This window comes from Paroedura picta, chromosome 5 (assembly GCF_049243985.1).
Source record: "Paroedura picta isolate Pp20150507F chromosome 5, Ppicta_v3.0, whole genome shotgun sequence".
NCBI classification, from domain to species: domain Eukaryota; kingdom Metazoa; phylum Chordata; class Lepidosauria; order Squamata; family Gekkonidae; genus Paroedura; species Paroedura picta.
In genome coordinates, this window is record NC_135373.1 from 59683272 (window position 1) to 59704095 (window position 20824).

Consider the following 20824-nt stretch of genomic DNA (forward strand, 5'->3'; position numbering starts at 1 on the left):
CCGCTGCTCGGTCAGAACAGCTTTATTGGCGCCGTGGCGAGCCCAAGGTCACCCAGCTGGTTGCAAATGGGGGAGCGCAGAATCGAACCCGGCTCGCCAGATTAGAAGTCTGCACTACACCAAACTGGCTCTCCACTACACCAAACTGGCTCTCCAGTAAAGTTCACCCAGGAGAATACAATTTCACTTCTGTCTACAGACCACTATGCTGTGCCCCCAATTTTTTCAGGGAACACAAGGGCTGCAAAGAACCTTTTTTTCTTTTTTTTTTACAAGTGCTGCACATATTTGGAAATATCCCAGCATGTGTAGACATGGAAGACAGAATGGAAATTAGTTTGTCTGGATATCTATATGTACATGTCCACTATTTATCTGGATTCTGAAAGAATAGCCTGAACCAACCAGACTAACTGAGGGAATAGCAGGTGGGGACTACAAGCACACAAAGAGAAACGAATAGGAGAAAGGACTTACCCATTATAATTTGCTAGATTAACTTCAGACAAATCATCCTTAGCATGATTAGCATGTTCAGTGACTATATGGGGGAAATGAATAAATTGCTTAAATCATAATGCTCTGTGAGATATCTGTAAAGTTCAATGGTTGTCCAAGAGATGGAACTGTTGGCTGGGGTTCTTGAGCAAATTTTGCACACTGAATCTCTGTGTTCTTTGGGGGACCCAGTGGAAGAGGTGATCCCACAGATACGACACTCCCAGACTACTTTAAAAGTAAGAACCAAAACCTTGAACCTGATCCAGTCTTCAATCCAGAGCAAGTACAGTTGGGAGTGCTCTCCATTGAGTCCACATTCTGGACCAGTTAAAGTTTCCAGAACAACTTCAAGAGCAGCCCTGCATACAGCAAGACAGGGAAGGAACTAACTGTGGTGCCTGACAAAGTTGTAAAATGCCTGCTGATATTTGTGACCTGGGCCTCCAGATAGAGGCATCCAAGATCACACCCAGAGTCATTGAAACTGTTAATTGGACCCTGTTAAGGCCCTAGAGTTGCACTTACTTATCTGGGGCATGGCAACCCAGCAAGACTACCTCCACCTTAGCTGGATTTAACTTCAGCTGACTCTATCATGATCTCCAGACACTTGGTCAAAGAATTGGCATACTGATGGCATCCCAGCCCGAAGCTCCAAACTAGTTGGGTAAGGGAGGAGCATATAGATATTGAACAGCATCGGAGAGATAATAGCTCCCTGCAGGACCCCACATACCAGAGCATGCTGCTGGGAAGTTCCCCTACCATCACCCTATGCCTCAACTTCAGCAAAGATATTGCAGCCATTTGAATGCAGCACCTTGAATCTCCATGTCTACTAGGCACAAGCCAAGTTGTGCAAGCCAAGATGGTAAAAATGACTAGCAGCTATCATATAACAGCCAATCTACTTAGAAAGCAGAGGGGAGATTCTAAAAGGTGCTTTTGATTTTGCAAACATTTACAGATTCAAATGCCACATCTCTGGAAAAAGCCCTTCACAGCTGTCTTCTAAAAATAAGCTATTATCGATATAAAAATAACCTGTCTTAAGCCCTTTAGCAACTTGGGCAGAAGCCTGTCTAAATTCCAGCATTTCTCAGTACAGTGATGACAATCAGAACTTAGCGCAGACGTGTGTGCACACAAGGCAGACAGCAAGAGAAGCAGAAGTCGTACTGAGCTGTGCTCAGCTTGAAATGGCCATTTAGTTGCCTTTCTTGTTGACAGCTAATAAAAGCACAAGTTGTTTTCAAACTTAGCAGGCGTGACAGTTACTCCGTGATACATTTCATTGGATAAAGGCAGGCCTGTTCCAGAAAAGGGCATGCTTAATGCAAGAGATGACATTTCTCCCTGAAATGTCAGTTTTACTACAACAAATGCACTCTTTTAGTTGTGGATCTACCATGCTTCACTGATGGACCAGTGGGTCCAAAGGGTCTGTTCTATGAACTGGATGAACACTGGGGGGATGTGCGATCTACATGGATGAGAAGACTGACACAGTATTTATTTTGACATTTCCTTGAACCTGGGATTCCTGAGGCATCTCACATCCAGTCACATCCAGATCATGGCACAGTTTTTTGGATTGACGAGGTCTGATGTGTATACATCCTGATAGTACCAACATTGTCTTAATTCTGCTCATTGCCCTCTTTGACCCTTACTATTTGTCCTAGCAATGGAGATTCTAGCCACAAAGATCAGCAAGACACTAACATTAAGGGAATAAAAATGGATGATATAGTTTTTAGAATTAAAAACTAAGCAATGATGTAATTTTAACAATTTTGAATCCCCCTAAATTGTTACAGTACCTAGTGGAATACATTGAAGAATTTGGATCTTTTTCCAGCTACAAATCAACAGAAAGAAGAAAAAATGATAACAAAAATGTTAACCTAAATGAGAAGAATGTGGTATTATGAATAGCAGTGGTCCCCAACCTCCGGTCCGGGGACCGGTACTGGTCCTTGGATCAGTTGGTACTCTGCCACTCTGCCGCCGGCTCACCTTTGGTGCTCTCAGCGGCCGCCATGGCTGGGGCTCCTCCTCGGTGTGGCACTGCGCAGCTGCTGCTGGTCGAGCCCCTCAGCGGGTGGCACAAAGTCAGGGGTGCCGGCGGAAAAGCAAGTGGAGCAGGGGCTCAGGCAGCAGCAGCAGCGACGTCCCTCAGCAAAAGACTACCCCCCCCCCTGGGCCTCAGTAAAATTTTCAAGCATTGGCCGGTCCTCGGTGATAAAAAGTTTGGGGACCACTGATGAAGAGCATAGAATGTACAGCAGCCACTGGCCGTGATAAATATTTGGAAATGAATGTGATTTGGCAAAATTACAATTTTTTTTTTAACAATTACTGGAAGACTTGGAAATTGTTACAAGCAGCTCTATCTAGATCAATTTTTTTTAACAATTATGGATGGGAAGAATGTCTGCAATCAAAATGAATGTATTACTGAAACAATTTTATTTTACACTTTATACATACGTATAAAAGATAGAATATTGAAAGAGTTGTATAGACAAATAAATAAATTTACTTGGAATGGCAAGAAATCAAGTTAAATGCTATCTTCTCCTTGTTGCTGCTTAATAGCTATATGCATTCCCTTGGCCAACTGATCTGGAGTTTGGCTTCGGATTTCATCAATATGCTGATGAAAGCCAGCCAACTACTGTCCAGTCTCACATTTGCCATTTCTGGGTAAGGTGATTGAGCATTCGGTCAAAGAACAACTACTGGAGGAGACAGGGAGAAAACTGCTAAGGGTGAGAACTTTCCAGAGGCATGTGCTAATAAATGCAGTTCTGAAGGTCTCCTTGAACATCTAAATGCATCCCGTCACCCAACTTATCAGGAGTTTTGGCTCAGGGTGTTAGCAATGCGCTAATGACATCAAGCTATATCTGTTGATGGATGGCTATACATCTACACCCCCAGACTCTCTAGCCAGATGTTTGGAGTCTGGTTCAAGCAGAATCGGCTGAAGTTAAATCCAGCCAAGATGGAGTTCCTCTGGCTGGGTCAGCATGCCCCAGGTGGATTGCTGCAACTCCTAGTTCTTGCCGGAGTCCAACTAACATCTTTGACAACCATTAGAAGTCTGGGTGAAATTCTCTATCTACCTATCCTCATTATCTATAAAGGCCCAGATCACAAATGTTGTGTGCCAGGCTTTTTATCATCTTCACCAGGTATGACAACTAGCATCATATCTGTTGACCTAGCCATTGCAATTCATGCAGTGGTCACCTCCAGATTACATTACCGCAACTTGCTGTACATAGGGATACCCTTGAAACTGCTCCACAAACTTCATCTGGTCCCGAACACGGCTGTATGGGTCCTTATTGGAACTCAATGGAAGGCCCATATTTGACCTATTCCCTTCTAGCTGCACTGGCTCGACTGAAGACTGTATCAGATTCAAGGTTTTGTCTATTACCTTCAAACAAAGCACTAAATCGTCTGGAACCTCTGTACCTGCAGGACGGCCTTTCCCCATATGCCCCCCCCCCAAGTGCCTTAAGCTCTGGAGACCAAAATCTGCTCAGAATCTCTGGCCTCAAGATCTAACTGGCTTCAACCAGGGCCAGGGCTTCTTTGGCCCTGAGCCCAGCCTGGTAGAATGTTCTGACAAATGAGATCAGAGCCCCATGGAACCTTAATCCATTCCATAGGGCTTGTAAAACAGAGCTGTTCTGCCAGGCTTATGGCTTAGGCCAAAACAACATCTGGAACTGCTGGCCTCCTTGCTGGAAACCCACCAAATTAGGCTTCTTGTGACCCTCCCACCACCTTCTCCCATAGGACAGAGAGAATTGGGCAATCCAGAGTTTGATTTTAGTTTTACATTTTAAATCTATTAATTTATTAAAATCTTTAAATGTGTGTTTTATTTTACCATGCAATTTATATTGAGTGAACCAGCCTGAGTCTTCAGATAAACGTAACAATAAATAAAATAAATACATTTGGAAAATGAGAGAAGTGCATCGCATGACTCACCAATAACTTCTGTGGAGATGGAAGCCAGACTAAACAGCGGAGCGACTTTCTGTTCATATATCCTCTCCCCTTGTTTTTTCCCACTAAATGGATTAATATATACAAGCAAGTGCTTTGGTCTAGAGGCTGTCAGGGGAGGAAACAAAGGACACAGAAAGGCTTAAAGTTATAGGATTATTTGATTTTCGATTCTTCTAATGCATGTCAGAGATGTAACATTATAATGACAAAACAAGCTTGCTGAAGGCATTTTAAGCTTCTGTCAAAATGGAAAAGATGCTTCCATTATTTGAATAAAAGGAAAAGCTCCGTGCTTTAATCAATCATTTTTTTTCAGATTCTTAACTTTGAATTTAAGGTTAACGTCAATTATTTTCCTATTGAGTTTGCAGAAGAATCCCAGGAATTGATAAAAGTCCATATTTTTATCAAATGTAGAAGTCAACAGGAGTTATAGATATATTTATATACTTCCTTTTTTATGTCGCACTCTCCTTCAAAGAATTCAGAGTTGAATACCTGGTTTTTCAATCTTTCCACACCTATTTTATCCTTGCAATAACCTTGTGAGGTTGGTTAGATTAATAACTAGAATGACTAGCTTGCTGTCACCTGAGGTTCATGGCTCATCGCCAGTCCTACTTTGGTGTTCTGTTCATTGGCCCTACCCTGGCTCTTAAATCTAGAAGACTCCTTTAGATCTAGACTACCAAGAATGCACCACAACATGTGCTTTCATGGGTGACTTGAAAAATGCATCTGTTGCCTACATTATTAAGCTGTGGGGTGAGATCCATTGGAAGAATGAGGTATACCTGTAGGGTGGGAGAGTGTAGCAACTTTGCAGCAAGCTATTGCTTTCTCCTGCAACCTTCATTTCTCTTCCCTCCCCTTCACCATAAGACCCTTAAATGGAATATTACAGGGGAGAGGCATGAATTGGTCTTCCAATGGTTTTCTTTTGATGAAAAATAGCGTCTGAAGCTGCAGTTAAACTTCCTAACCCTCTTTGCTGGCATATATGAAAATCAATTCAACTCCCACAAAGAATTGCACAAATGGCAAACATGTAATCTCTTGTTATCTTTTCTACTTAAAAGAGAACAATACTTGTGCCAAATATTCTATGCCTTTCAGACTTCTCCGGAGGCCAGAAGGTAAAAAATAGGTGCATGAATGTCTAGAATTATATATTCCCCCTGGGACCAGGAGCAGAGAGTGAGGGAATGTGTTGTTATATGCATCTGCTGATTACATTGGACTGGAAGTAAAGCCTGTGGCCTGTACCCTACCACTCTGCTCAGCACAGTGTCATGCCTTCCTCCAGCCAAGGAGTAAGGTTGCCAATTTCCAAGTGGGACCAGGAGTTCTTCCAGAATTATAACTGATTTGCAAACCAGAGAGATTGGGACAATGGAGAAAATGGCAAGTGTAGAGGGTGGATTACATCTATGGGATTGCATACCAGTTGAGCTCCATCCCTTCCCCAAATTCCACCTTCCAGAAATTTCCCATGGAGTTGGCAATCCTCATTCAGCATCCAGGGCCATTCCCTTTTGTGTTACAAATAGCTTCCTTACTACACCCAAAGCTCTACCTAATATTAACAATATAAGATCTCTGCTGACTGCACTGGTGCTCCATCTAGTTTAGCATCCCAGTTCCCAGAAAGGCCTTGGTAAACCCACAAGAAATGGTACAGTGGCTAGTGGATTTGTCCCTTGGTATCTAAATTTCACAGCTGTTCCCAAACCTCCAGGAATTTTCCATCTTGGAGTTAGCAACCAAGCCAATTTCCTCCAATTTAAGTGGCTTTTCTGCCAGAGGAAGAGCCAGTTGAGTCAGCAGAAGGCTTCTTAGGCTGGAGGAGACTTCCAGCTTTGCTCAGTGGATGCTACAGGCCAAAGGGTAATATTCAGAAAGAGGCAATGAGTCCTATTGATTCAGTATTTGTTTCTTGGGGCAAAATAAGTATAGGAGTCTTGAAATGCTAAGCAGTTGTTGCTATTACATAAGTGGCAATCGCAGCTTCATATTTAATTCTCGTCAAGACAGCATAGAAGGCTTCTGTCATCCAAAACTTACTCTGTGAATCAAGTATTTCCTTTAATGCCTGTATCCATTGATTACAAAGCTGCTCATCAATGCACCCAAATGTTGCTTCTTTGCACCGCCAACAGTGAGGTTGTTTCCTTTTCACATAATATACTGCCAAAAAGGAAAAGAAAAGAAAAAGAGATGGAGATAGGTATAACAGATTTTGACACACATTTGTTGGGAATGTGAAGTTAGCATGTATATTCAATAAATCAATGAAATCGGACCAGGTGCATTTCAGGCGGAAAGGCCTTCTTCAGTGGTCCCAGTGTAACATCACATGCATGCTATATGAAGGCCCCCACAATACCTTACATAGCTGTCAGGGATCAGGCTCAGCCCTGCTAGTAAGGTCCATGATAAAGGGGAGTCCAGGATTCCAAGACAGTTGAAAATCCAAAAGACAGCTTTATTAAACAGATGATACAAAGCACAACAGGGTGCCAAGACCCATTGAGCAAAGGTCTTGGCAGATACGAAGGGACAATAGACATTAGGTGATTCTTATAGGAGTCACCCCATAGGGGCTAAAGGTTTAGGCGGGAGAGCAAGAGATACCAAGAGGTGCAAGGTTTCCCAGCCCGGGCCAGATGGTCCGGCTTTGATCCTAACAGTTACATTTCTGTTTCGTCTCTACCAGCCCGACAAGGTCTTAGGACAAGATAGTGGCTGGGGCCCTGCTGGGAACTTCAGTGGAATGCAGAGGAGGCCAGAAACCAGGGTAGGATTTATGGTTTTATGGTGCTTGGCCTGAAGGGCCTTCTGGAAGGCAAAGCATAACAGGGGGCATGACAATAGCTAACTACGATATAGATTCCTTCATACAGAATTCTTGTGATATTAAATCAGGCCCATTTTGTTTAATGAACTTTTAAAGTATACAGTATTATTAAAGATATACTGTAATTTTAAAAAATCTATACTTGAAACCTCAAACATTTAGGTATCCAGTTGCATTTTAGGGTAGGGGTTTTGTCCCTTCTTTTGTAAAAGCATATAGGATTACGTCTGTAAATAAGCAACAACGGCAACAGCATATATATAGGGCTTCAGTGTTCAAAACACATGCACCATCTCTGATCCTTACAAAATTCGAGAAGTTACATTACCTGTGAAAGCATGCTGCTTTGCCATTTTCCGCCATTTTCGACCATTAGATTGTTTCTTATCAGTTTCTGCTTCCTCCACAGCGATAATCTCAGTGGTGGGCACTGAAAAGCTCTCTGCAAAAACATGTCAGAAAGGTAAACCCATGTCAGAAAGCCAAATCAATTAGAAAATGGTCTGTCAAGAAGCAGATTTGAAGAAAATTAGGTATGCCCGAATATCATAATTGGAAGACCGGGGTTTTTCATGTGGTGTAGATTACCTGCCTTGCCTTAGATATTTTTAAATAAATAAAAACCTTTAGAATCCTCTTAGCACAGGGCTGAGATGGTACTGAAGGTCTATCAAATATTTGATGCTTGAACATTCAGGAGTTTACAGATTAATATATGATCCTGCATCAGTGCGAGTCAGAACACTGGTGCACCAAATCCAGTACTGTATCAACTGACAGGAAAGCTGCCAGCCCCTTGATGTTGTTGGATGATTCCCCAACCACAGCTCTCATTTCCTGCCACTGCTGGGAGCAGCAGCAAAAATAAAATTAGGAACATGGCTCCAGGTCAATAGTGTGATGGTTTTACCATAGAGTTTCCAGTAAATCCTAGAGAAGCATGACATCATTGCCTGGTTTTCCCTGGAAGTGACATCACACGGATGGCCACCCCCACCCCTCCACACACCAGGGTCAGTTTATTCTGATGGTACTGAAGGTCTATCAAACAAAAGTTCTAAATGCATTTCAAATTCTAGTTTACTACTGAAAACTGGTTTAGTCATATTTCTCTTTGGGTTTATGTAGCTGCAGCAAACTTTGAACTCTTCTATTTGGATTGTAAGACCAGAGTTTTTAAGATGGACTCACAGATCTTGGGATAAGATAATGGATGACAAGCTGTTGACTTCAGGTTCAATTTGTTCTTCTCTTTTACTGATATATCAAATATCAGAAAGTAAGTTTTAGAATCACTGAAAAGACTAGATCAGGCGATTAATTTAGATGCTCGGACTCATTGTTCTCTCCTTTTCAAGGGCTTTTCAGCCCCTCTTTCCCCTGTTTTTCCAAGTTATTTTATGTTTCTAACAATCCCATTTTTAGTCAACTTTTTTCTTGGCTAGAGTAAATGCTCTACCACTTGCAGAATTGTCAAGAGTCCCTTGGAGGGTATTAGCCACCCCAGAGACTCTGTGATTGTGGTAGAACTGTAATTGAACCTTTGCTTCATTTTGTTTTAGTTGTTATTTGTATTTGTCTGGAAGAACTAAATTTATATTAACTTTATTGAGCAGATTATCTCACTGTTCACAAGATTATCATTTGTTATATCTTTTGGCTGACAATAACAGGTGTGTTTGTTTGTAGTAAAGTTTATATTTTGTGCCCTTAGAATTAGACATATGGATAAAAAAATCTCAGGGCTTAAGTATTAGTGGGGTTATTGTTTTATTAGTTTTGACCAGGTACTTTGGGGCATGCAGGTGCTCTGATTTTGAAACAGGAACAGGAACAGGCCACCCCCCCCCCCCCCAGTATCTTGCTGGTTGCCATACTTGGCAACTCTACCTGAAAGTCAGAGACAGAAGTTCTCTTTAATGTTACAAGTTTTTATTTTCCGTCTCCCAACAGGCCAAATTTTTTGCTTCTAAAATACAGATCATTGCTCATTACCTAAAGAAACCTGATGTGATTTTATCTTTGAAGTTCCTTTCTGCAGGCACAGTTTGTTGCTGATTATCACTGAATACAAGTCAGTATGTCTTTAATTTGAATCCTTTGCCTGCCCTCTGCACCTTTTTAAAATTATGATTTTCTCTTTGGAATTGCAGAGTATGTTTCTGCATACCAATAGGGTCGCACTACTGAAACTTGTTTTTTTTTTTGGGGGGGGGTACGTGTACTGCATAGCTGGTCTCTCCTTATTGGCCAGTTCCACATTGTGTGTATTTTCTTAAATTGTAAACAGAGATTCTTCAAGCTGCATTTAGTGTCCATTTAAAAAGAATGTTAATAGTTCCTTCATTGGTGTGCAAGCTTCTGTATTGCTTACTTTCCCCATCTTGTCAATTTCAAGGGCTTTTTAAAGAACTTGAGTGATCTAGCAGTATGAGTTCCACAAAACCGGAGGGAACCCAAATTAAATAGAATTGTAGTCAATGTTCTTTAACTACATCCAAGGTGGGGGCAGTCTGTAGTTCATTCACAGCCATACTTGATGAGAGTTAAAGTTAGCACTCTTTACATTCTTACATTCTCTCAGGGAGACTTGCCCTATCTCCTAATCTATTGCAAACTAATGATTTCATTAGACAACCAACTTTTTCCTCAGGTAAAGAATGTTTAGTCCTCAGTTTGATCTTGGTGCTTTACTTATCTGACCTTGAGGCCTTTCCCATTTACTTCATTATTTATGGCAGTTTGGTTTCACTTTGATGCCTTCTGATTACATAACAGAACTTCCTGTTCTGTGAGGTATATTCAGATTTAAAAACATTAATCCTTTCAAAATGTCTATGGCAACAACCTAAGCAAAACCAGAGTATTGGCTGTAGCTGATGTAGCCTATATACATTTGAGAACTGGCCAACAGACATACAGATTATAAGCCAGATCAGAAAGCATTTGCATCATAAAATGTACCAACAAACTTGCAGAAGTAGCACAGAAGGAAGGCTGTGAGAGTGTTTTTTTTAAAATATGCAGACAAAACCAGGTAAGCCTTCCTTGTTATTAAAAGCTCATTAGCAAAATAAGCAGGAACTCTTTCAAGAGATGGGTGCAGCCTCTGTTACAAGGGCACGTATAACTTTGGGTAAAGAATTAATTGCACAGTCTTTAAACTTTGACAAAGTATCCTAATTAAGACTTGCATTAAATTCAAGGCTTGGAATATGCTGTGATCAAAGGTTTGCTTCGGTGTATGTGGGTGTCTCGTCCATATGTGTCTGTGGCACAGAGAGTAATTGAAAAGCCGAACATTTCTCAAACTCAGGAGAAATAAGACTTGGAAGAATATCCATTGTAGGGGGTGTTCTGCAGATAAGTAACATCTGCTCCTGAATTGATCCCAGTTTCAGGAACATTTGAAAAATGACTTGAAACTCTAGTATCTTTCTTTCTTTACCAGGCAGGACTTCATCAGAATTATGGGGAAACCACAGGACAGAGGCCATTACTTATAACCTCTTTGGTATTAGAAACAAGGGACAGGGCTAGCAGAATTATGGAAAACTCCATGGCCGAGAACACTGATGTGCAAACATCCCTCATACTGATCGGCTAGGAGAGGCCATTGAAATCTAAAGTTATCAGGTGGGATCAGTACAATGACCCAATCCTACAAGCCCCAGAGGAGAGAACTTACTGAAGGCAGCTCCATATGACAAAAAAATTGCTACAGGTCCATGGATGAAACAAAGCTGCTTTAATGAGTTTGACAATAAGAGAGATCCATCCACCATGGAAGCTTCAAAATCTGCAGTTTGAGGGGAAATGAGATCCAAGTGAAAGTGTAGTAGGGTCTCAGGCACAGAAGGGACTGAAGGAGGAAGGCTTTAAATGTTGTCAAGCTTCCTTTTCCTGAAAGACCTGAGAGACTTTTGTGGTCAAAGAAAGACTTTTGGATAATTATTCAGTGCAATGTTGTTGAAATGGAATATGTTATCAATGGAAACAGAGTTGCAGCTCTAGTGCTACAGCAAAGTAACCAGATATGGGGGAACGTGTGGTCACTTTCTGTCAAGTGTAGCCAGAAGAGACTGTAAGGTGGACAATAAGGTGGACAGCCTCCGGGGAGGGCGGTATAGAAATATAATAAAATAAAAATAAATAAATAAATAAAATGCATCATCAGTCAGTAAAACCCAAACTGATAAGTCACCCACTACCTGATTTGCCTTCATCCAGGAATTGCACACACAGGTAGTTTAGACCCAATCAGGAGGTAGCTCTTAGCCAAGAAGTTCTTAATAAGGAATCAGTTTTTCACCTTCCTGCCAGTTTCAGACGTTTGCTGGGTGGAAAAGGAGCCAGCCTTAGAGCATTCCCTGCTGTCCTGAAGGTATCCTAGCTAGGGTTGTGCGATTCGGCTGGTTCGGCGGCCGTTCCCTCCGGGCGCAGCCAGCGCCGCACCGCAGGGGGGGGAGGGCGGTGCCGGCAGCGGCGTGACAGCGGGCGCAACCACGCAGGCGTGCCTGTGTGGTTGCGCCCGCTGTCACGCCGCTGCCGGCACCGCCCTCCCCCCCGCGCGGAGTGGCGCTGGCTGCGCCCGGAGGGAACGGCTGCCGAACCAGCCGAATCGCACAACCCTAATCCTAGCCTCCTGGTCTCTTTCAACTCAGATGACATGGGGGGGGGGGAGCTGGGAAAGCCCCTGCAAACCTTCTGGAGGTGGGAGGCTACAGAAAGCCCAGAAATGGCCCCCTGCCAGCCCTCTGGGATCCAGGCTGCCGAGGAAATGTCTCTGCCCTGGGAATGTTGACTCATGAGTAAGTGATGGCCTTCATCCAGGAATGGCCCACCCTGGTAGTTTAGCCCCAATCAGGAGATAGCACTAAGCCAGGAAGGACTTAACAAGGCATCAGCTCTATGACTCCAACTTCCTGCCAGTGTCAGAGGTTTGCTGGGTGGAACAGGAGCTTGCCTCAGACTATGCCCTACTGCCAGTGAGATGCCCTGGCCAACCAGGAAGGGCTTAACAAGGAATCAACTCTCCACCTCCAATGTCCTACTGGTTTCTGAAGTTTGCTGAGTGAAAGAGAAACCAGCCTCAGACCATGTCCAGCTGCAAGTAAGTTGCCTTGGTCTCCTGGCATCTTTAACTCAGAGAACATGGGGGGAGCTGGGGCAGCCCCTGCATGCCTTCTATAAGTGGGGGGCTGCAGGAGGCCCAGAAACAGCTCCACCTGCTGGCCCTCTAGGACCCAGGGTACCCAGGAAAAGCCTCTGCCCTGGGAATATTTACTCATGAGTGAGGGTCAATCAGTTCAAATTGCACTATGCCCATGAGGACCAATCAGGTCAAATTGTATGCAGACAGTCAGACAATGCCTCTGCCCTGAGAATGTTTACTCCTGAGTAAGTGATGGACCTCATCCAGAAATGGACCACCCTAGTAATTTAGCCCCAATCAAGAGATAGCACTAAGCCAGGAAGGACTTAACAAGGCTTCAGCTCTATGACTCCAACTTCCTGCCAGTGTCAGAGGTTTGCTGGGTGGAACAGGAGCTTGCCTCAGACTATGCCCTGCTGCCAGTGAGATGCCCTGGCCTCCTGGCCTTTTTCAATTTGGAGGACATGGGGGGGGCAGAGCGAGCCACCTCCCGGCGTAGCCTCTATGCATCATCTGAACAGGGGTCTCTGGGAAGCCCAGCAACAGCTCCCTGCCACCCCTCTGGGACCCAGGATAGCCAGGAAGAGCATCTGTCCTGGGGTTTCTCACTGGTATAAAAATTGAGAAAAGCTGAAATAGGGGCAGTAATTGGGAAACCCTCTGTAGGTTTTTTGCCAACCAATGTTTTCGTGTTTGATTGTAACATGCAACTGTTTTTTATTTACTCTGATATTAAACTGAATTGAAGAATGTACTGACTGAAGGGTTTTCAGTTCTTTAAGAAAATGTTGCTATCAATTAAATATTTTCATTGAAGGAAGAAACTGACAATTTTCTGAATTATTTGATGTTTATTATTATTAGTAATTTCTGCCACACATGTGGAGTCTGGCATCCCTGCACCTCCATGGGATCTAAAGCCAGGAGTCTGGCATCCCTGCAACCTCTCTGCCACAGAGTTTCCCCCTCCTAAGTAAGCCCTTTCCTCTCCAAGAGTCTGGAGATGAGTTGTCATTGTAGAGTCTCCTCCTAAAAAACAACCATGTTTCCCTGGGGAGCTGATCTCTATAGTCCAATTCCAGGAGATTTCCAGGCTGCAGCTGGAGGTTGGTGATCCCGGGTCAGGAATATTTCTTGTGGTTTGGAGGTGGGGCCTCAGGAGTCCAAGGGTGAGCAGGAGCTTTTGCCATGTAACCAGCCCTCAGGAAGGTCACAGTGTAGGTGGGCTAGTGCCCATTGTATTCCTGGGTACAACAGGCTTTGCCTCTAGTATAAAGACATTGTAATATCAATAATCTCCGGTATGCTGATGGTACAGCACTCCTTGCTGAATCAGAGTGTGATCTGAAGACCCTGATAAAGAGACTAAAAGAAGAAAGTGAAAAGATGGGACTATACCTAAATATCATAAAAACCAAGATCATGACAACTACTGGCAGTAGCACCAAAGTCACGATTGACAACGAGAACATTGAATGCATTGATGATTTCATCTTTCTTGGCTCTATGATCAATCAAATGGCGAATAACACTGGGCCGGAACGCAATGTTAGACATGAACCGAATATGGAAGAGTAAGGATATCAGCCTTAATACAAAGTGCTAGCTAGTCAACTCCGTTGTCTACCCCATAATAACCTATGGATGTGAAAGCTGGCCTCTGAAGAAGGAAGACAGGAGAAGAATAGATGCTTTCAAATTATGGTGTTGGAGACGAATGCTGCGAATACCATGGACAGCCGAAGTTACCAACAAGATAGTTTTAGAGAGGAGCAAACCAACGATGTCATTAGAAGGCAAGATATTACGGCTAAAGTTCACTTACTTTGGACACATAATGCGATCAAACTCACTAGAAAAATCATTAATGCTTGGCATGGTCAGTGGCAAAAGAAAACGTGGTCACCAAAGGATCCGCTGGCTCGACACGATCAAAGCTGATACAGGGATGACCATGAACCAACTGAAAGAAGCAATCAGAGACAGGGGCACATGGCGAAGACTTTCCTATAGAATCACCGAGGGTCAGACACGACTGAACGGATCATCATCATCACCATCATCATAAAGACAAGTTTGGTAATCCATAGGTGGATAATTTGACTGATGTTTTTGGTAGGAAGGGCAGAATTTCAGCATTATTTGGGGCCTTGACCATAGGCCTGGTAGAACACCTCTGTTTTGCAGGCCCTGCGGAACTGTCCCTGGTCCTTGATCTCCCTGAGTACAGTATTCCAGGGCCAAAAAGGTTGAGTCCAATTCAATCTCTTTGTTTTGTCTGCTTTGTCCACATAAGCATTCCTGGTTGTCCATAAAAATGATTCTCTGACTGATCTGCAGCATGTGAACAGCTGCGACAGCACACTACTCTGAAGTCAACAACCATATTTGTGCCTTGATGGTCAGATCAAAAATGATCTGCTGTCTACAGCTGAATCTAATCCACAAATAAGTATGTGAGCCTGGCCCATGACGCGATCACCTGCGAGCGATTTCTGTGGCTATAGCCCCTATGGTCGCAGGACTTGCTGACTGCATGAATGTGTAACATGTGCGAACCAGATGATGTGAGTGTGTATCCAGTACATGGACAGGTCCTCAGCAGTATGCAAGTGGAAAAAAACAGAGCTAAGTGCCACTTAGAGAAATGACTTTCTCCAAAGTCTTTATCTGTTGACTGACTCTATGTTTGTTTTATTTATTGTCTGCCTTTCTCACAGGGACTCAAAGCAGATTGTCAAACAGGAATGATTTACAACTGAAGCCTGGCACAATCTGCACCCAACTTTTACTGATTGTTCTCTCAAGTACTCAGGCAGCCCCAGGACTCTCTGAGCTGAGAGTGTGGCCTATATAGTGGACATCCAAGTCAAATCTATGACAGGTTCACACAATAAATGATCTTCAGCTATTTAATAAACAGATAGGTCCAACATTAATGTTGCATATATGGCTTTCCTAATAGTCTCTGGACTGCTGCCAGCCACTAAAACCCAACAACTGATGGGATTAAAGTCCCATAAGTGTTATTCCCCATTCATCAACCTACAAGGAGTATCTTCTAAAACCCCTTCTTAGAATAGCCTTTTAAATCACAACAGAACAGCAAGAACAAGTTTTTCTGCGGGGGAGGGGGTTGTTGCTCTGACAGGGAAATGCAGGGAGAAAACAAACTACAGCTCAGCAGAAATCTTGAGGGATTCCCTTTTGAGTGCTATCTGCAGACTCTAATTGACTTTGGGAAGGGCCAACTTTATGATGACTATGGAGCATCTCAGCAACTTTTCAGAAGTGCTGACACCATTTTGGCACTGCCAGCAAGCAAGGCCACTTTCTAAGGTCAGGATGCTTCAAATGTTTTGCACACTGGATTAAAAGCATACACATCGGTTTATTTTGAACTACTTACATCCTGTCTTTCCCTGGAAGAGCCTGAGGCACACTCACAGAAAAGAATACCTAGCTATATTAAGAACTGGGCTACTTGGAAGCCATCTGGACAAAAGCTGCCTGAGTGACATCTCCTTACCCTCTCTCCCAGCCTGTAATTCCAGATGAGTAGCTGTGTTAGCCTACGGCAGCAAAGACGATTCTCTCGTGACACCTTAAAGACTAACAAGATTTGATTCCCAGCATAACATGCCATGGACCGGAGCCCACTTCTTCAGATGCAGCCTAGCCTGTGAAAGTTGATGCTGGCATACAATTGTGTCTGTCTTGCAGTGTGGGTGATAGTTAGATTAGTCTGTCTCCACAAATGCAGACAAGAGCCTTGTGGAACCTTAAAAGACAGACAACAGTTGACCCCGAGGTCAGCCTTTGTAGATTCGTGGAGCACATCCCGGCTGAGCAGTTAAGTAGGTGAACGGGACACAAGCTAGTTGCCCGGCTTTTAACGATCTCCGATTATCTCCTCTCTGCATCCTTGTAGCCATGGAACGAATGGACAGGGAGGGCCCACTATGAAAATCCCAGATGTACGGGGAGGCGGCTGTGGTTATCTGCCAGGGGGAAGGGGGACACGAGCGGAGCTCTGCATATGCTCAGAGTTTAACCCTCCCACGCCTCCTCCTCAGTCCCCGCCGCCCCCGGCAGCCACTCACCTTCCCACCGGGGCTTGTGCCATTCCAAGACCTCCCCGGCTAAGGTGACCTGCCAGGCACATTGGTCCAGCAGCAGCGAAGAGCTGAGCTGGCTCCGGTCCCCCATCACCCTTCAGGCGCCGATTTCCTCGACTAAGGGGCCATGATGATGGAAGGGGAGGGGCAGCGGCCGGCGGAGCCAGCGACGGCTGGCGGCCAGCCGCAAGAGATGGTCGAGCCCGGCAAGCGCACCTCTGCGCGCGATGGCAGACAATCGGTTATCCTTCAGAATTTGCTCCTCCACTACCTAGGGCGCATGCGCGCCCCGAGGCTTGCGCACGCTCGGACGCCCAGGCCGAGGCCTCCTCTGCCCTTCCCCTGGTTGCCCTCACTGCTTCTTCTCTTGAGCTGGAGAAGGAAGGAAGGAAAAGCCGCCGGGAAGGGCTAGCGGGGAGCGCAAGATCTGCGCGAGGAGGGGAGGATCCGAAATGAATTTCGGAAGGGAGGAGATAAAGCTGCCTCAGGGGAGAAAGAAGCAGAAGGCATACTTTAAAACAAACAGACGTATGCGCAGGTAAAGTCTTACGAGCATCTCTCCAGAAGACTTTACAATAACTTTAATAAGAGGAAGAGTGCTCACGCTCGAAAGCTCCCGCTTAAGACCAAATCTTTGTTGGTCTTAAAGGTGCCACTGGACTCCGATTTTAATAAGAAGAATATACCTCGGATGGGAACAGATCCTCAGTCTTGCTGGAGCGTTACCGTATTCGGTGTAAGCATTGGCGCAAGGCAAGGCTAAGCGAGGGAGCAGGAGGGATGCTTTGCTTGAAAGACATCAATACACACGGTGAAGCCTGGAGATGGAATAGATTAATTTTATTTACTTAAGACATAAAGTAATTCCTTTATGGCTTTAAATGACCCGCCCATTTTGGGCAACCTCCCAAGGTTGGTGGGGGACTGGTTGGGGAAAATGGTGTGGGTGGTGACTGGAATAGGCCGCTGGGAAAATGTGTTTTATTCTTGTTTTATTGCATTTTGTAGCCGGCATGGTTCAGGAGTGGCGGTCAATAAATCGAAATATAAACAAAATAAACCATTGGCTCCAAGGAGCTCACTGCAGAGAACATGGTGTTCACGCATTCTGTTTTATCCTTACAACAACCCTGTGAAGTAGGTTAGGCTAAAAACTTGTGACTTGGACCTATGGCATTGCATTAACTTCCATGGTCAAACATATTACAGAGGTATTTGAGATAATATACTGTGTTCATACTTGGTTCTTAGCCACTTAGAACACTGTTTGGGGCAAAAATGAAATAAATACAAAAACTAGGGGTGCCAGCTCTGAATTGTGAAGTTCCTGGAGATTTTAGGGGTGGAGGGTTTGTGAGACTGTGTATATGTGTGATGCCTCTCTGGCTATGCTAGGAGCTTTTCTGTGCCTTTGTTTGCTCGCTGGTTTGTACAAAATCATTGCTGGCCAAATGTGGTAGAAAATAGTATTGTTTAGATTAGGCCTCTGTTTCTTCTACTACAGGTTACACATGGATGCCAATATGTGTGTGTTAAATGCCGTCAAGTCACTCCTGAGTGATGGTGACCTTATGGATTAACAATCTCTAAAATTTATTGTTAACAGCCTTGCTCAGATCTTGCAAACTGAAGGCCAGGGATTCCTTAATTGAGTCAATTCTTTTCCTGATGCCTTTTTCTAGCATTATGGTCTTTTCCAGTAAGTACTGACTTTTTGTAATGTGACGAATGGCAAAATGGCTGTCTGAGGAAGCTTTACAAATAGCTGAGGAGAGAAGGGAAGGCATAGGAGAAAGCGAAAGAGACACCCAACTGAATGCTGAATTCCAGAGAATAGCTAGAAGAGATAAGAATGCCTTCTTAAATGAACAGTGCAAACAAATAGAAGAAAACAATTGAATAGGGAGAACCAGACATCTCGTCAATAAATTGGAGATGTGAAGAGAACATTTGATGCAAAGATGGATATGATAAAGAACCAAAATGGTAGGGACCTAACAGAAGCAGAAGAGATTTTTAAAAGGTGGCAAAATTATACAGAAGAACTATACAAGAGCGAGCTTAACATCCCTGATAACCACGAGGGGGTAGTCACTGACCTGGAGCCAGACATCCGGGAATGTGAAGTCAAATGGGCCTTAGGAAGTCTGAGCAACAATAGCTAGTGGAGGTGACAGCATTCCAGTTGAACTATTCAAAATCTTAAAAGACAATGCAGTAAAAGTGCGACACTCAATATGCCAGCAAATTTGGAAAACTCAACAGTGGCTACAGGATTGGAAAAGGTCAGTTTACATTCCAATCCCAAAGAAGGGCAATGCCAAAGAATGTTCAAACTACCGCACCATTGCACTCATTTCTCATGCTAGCAAAGTTATGCTCAAAATCCTACAAGCTAGGCTCCAGCAATATGTGGACAGAGAACTTCCAGAAGTACAGGAAGGATTTCGAAGAGGCAGAGGAACTAGAGATCAAATTGCCAACATATGCTGGATCACAGAAAAAGCTAGGGAGTTCCAGAAGAACATCTACTTCTGCTTCATTGACTATGCCTTTAATTGTGTGGAGCACAACAAATTGTGGCAAGTTTTTAAAGAGATGGGAATACCAGAGCATCTCATCTGTCTCTTGAGAAACCTATATGCAGTCAAGAAGCAACAGTGAGAACCGGGCATGGAATCACTGATTGGTTCAAAATTGAGAAAGGAGTTTGGCAAGGCTGTATACTGTTGCCTTGCCTATTTAACTTGTATGCGGAGCACATCATGAGAAAGGCGGGGTTAGATGAGTTACAGATTGGAATCAAGATTACAGGGAGAAATATCTACAACCTCAGATATGCAGATGATACCACTCTAATGGCAGAAAGCGAAGTGGAACTAAAGAGCCTTTTGATGTGGGTGAAGGAAGAGAGTGCAAAAGTTGGCTTGATACTCAACATCAAGAAAACTAAGATCATGGCATCCAGCCCTCTCAATTCCTGGCAAATAGATGGGGAAGAAATTGAGGTAGTGACAGATTTTATTTTCCTGGGCTCCAAGATCAATGCAGATGGGGACTGCAGCAAAGAAATTAAAAGACGCTTGCTCCTGGGGAGGAAAGCTATGGCAAGTCTAGACAGCATCCTAAAAAGCAGAGACATCATCCTGCCAACGAAAGTGCGTCTAGTCAAGGCTATGGTCTTCCCAGTTGCAATGTATGGCTGTGAAAGTTGGACCATAAGGAAGACCGAGCGTCAAATAATTGAGGCTTTTGAACTCTGGTGCTGGAGAAGACTCTTGCAAGTCCCTTGGACTGCAAGGTGAACAAACCGGTCAGTCCTAGAGGAGATCAGTCCTGACTGTTCTTTAGAAGGCCAGATCCTGAAGATGAAACTCAAATACTTTGGCCACATCATGAGAAGGAAGGACTCCCGGGAGAAGAGCCTAATGCTGGGAGCGATTGAGGGCAAAAGAAGAAGGGGACAACAGAGAATGAGGTGGCTGGATGGAGTCACTGAAGCAATCTGTGCGAGCTTAAATGGACTCCGGGGAATGGTAGAGGATAGGAAGGCCTGGAGAATCATTGTCCATAGCGTCACGATGGGTTGGACATGACTTTGCACCTAACAACACAATAACAATGTGACGATAGTTTTAGTTTAGTCATTTTAGCTTCTAGGAAAAGTTTCCAGAATCCACCTAATTCTCTTTTTGGTGGTTCACAGTATCTAGAAAACTCTCCTCCAATACCACATTCCAAATGAATCAACTTTCTTCCTGTCAGCTTTCTTCACTGTCTAGCTTTTACACCCATACACAGTATTGGGGAACTCTATGGTAATTTAATTTATTAATTCATTTGATTTATATACTGCCCTTCACTGTGACGTCTCAGGGCAGTATACATGTAACAGCAGAACTAGTACATTTAAAACATGTATAACAATATGAACAGAAGGTGTCATAAATAAGAACAGGCGAACAGCAGTCAAAACTTGGGACTTTGTGCACTAATAGACCAGGTCAGAGCGGGAGACAGCAACTGGGTGGCAGCTTTAGGTTGAGGTGTGTGAGTGTCAGAGTTGCTTGACAGGGGGCTGGGTTTATTATTGATCTTGAACTTGGTCATGGTCACTAGCAACACATTCTTCCACTAAGAATATTTTCTACCTGCTTC

At 43.8% G+C, this 20824-nt stretch overlaps 1 protein-coding gene across 2 annotated transcripts in view; it reads right to left on the bottom strand.

Annotated features, from left to right (window-relative positions):
* Positions 1–16941, bottom strand: part of CERK (ceramide kinase) — a 33328-nt gene extending 16387 nt beyond the window's left edge. The window contains exons 1-5 of one of the 2 annotated variants that reach the window (XM_077338243.1): positions 16652–16941; positions 7722–7835; positions 6601–6723; positions 4516–4641; positions 478–541 (exon numbers count right to left, since the gene is read on the bottom strand). In XM_077338243.1, the coding sequence (XP_077194358.1) occupies positions 478–541; positions 4516–4641; positions 6601–6723; positions 7722–7835; positions 16652–16757 (533 nt within the window). In that variant the 5' untranslated portion in view covers positions 16758–16941. The remainder of the gene's footprint in view (positions 1–477; positions 542–4515; positions 4642–6600; positions 6724–7721; positions 7836–16651) is intronic. The other variant, XM_077338244.1, reaches the window with a different exon arrangement.
* Between the last annotated feature and the right edge of the window lie 3883 nt (positions 16942–20824).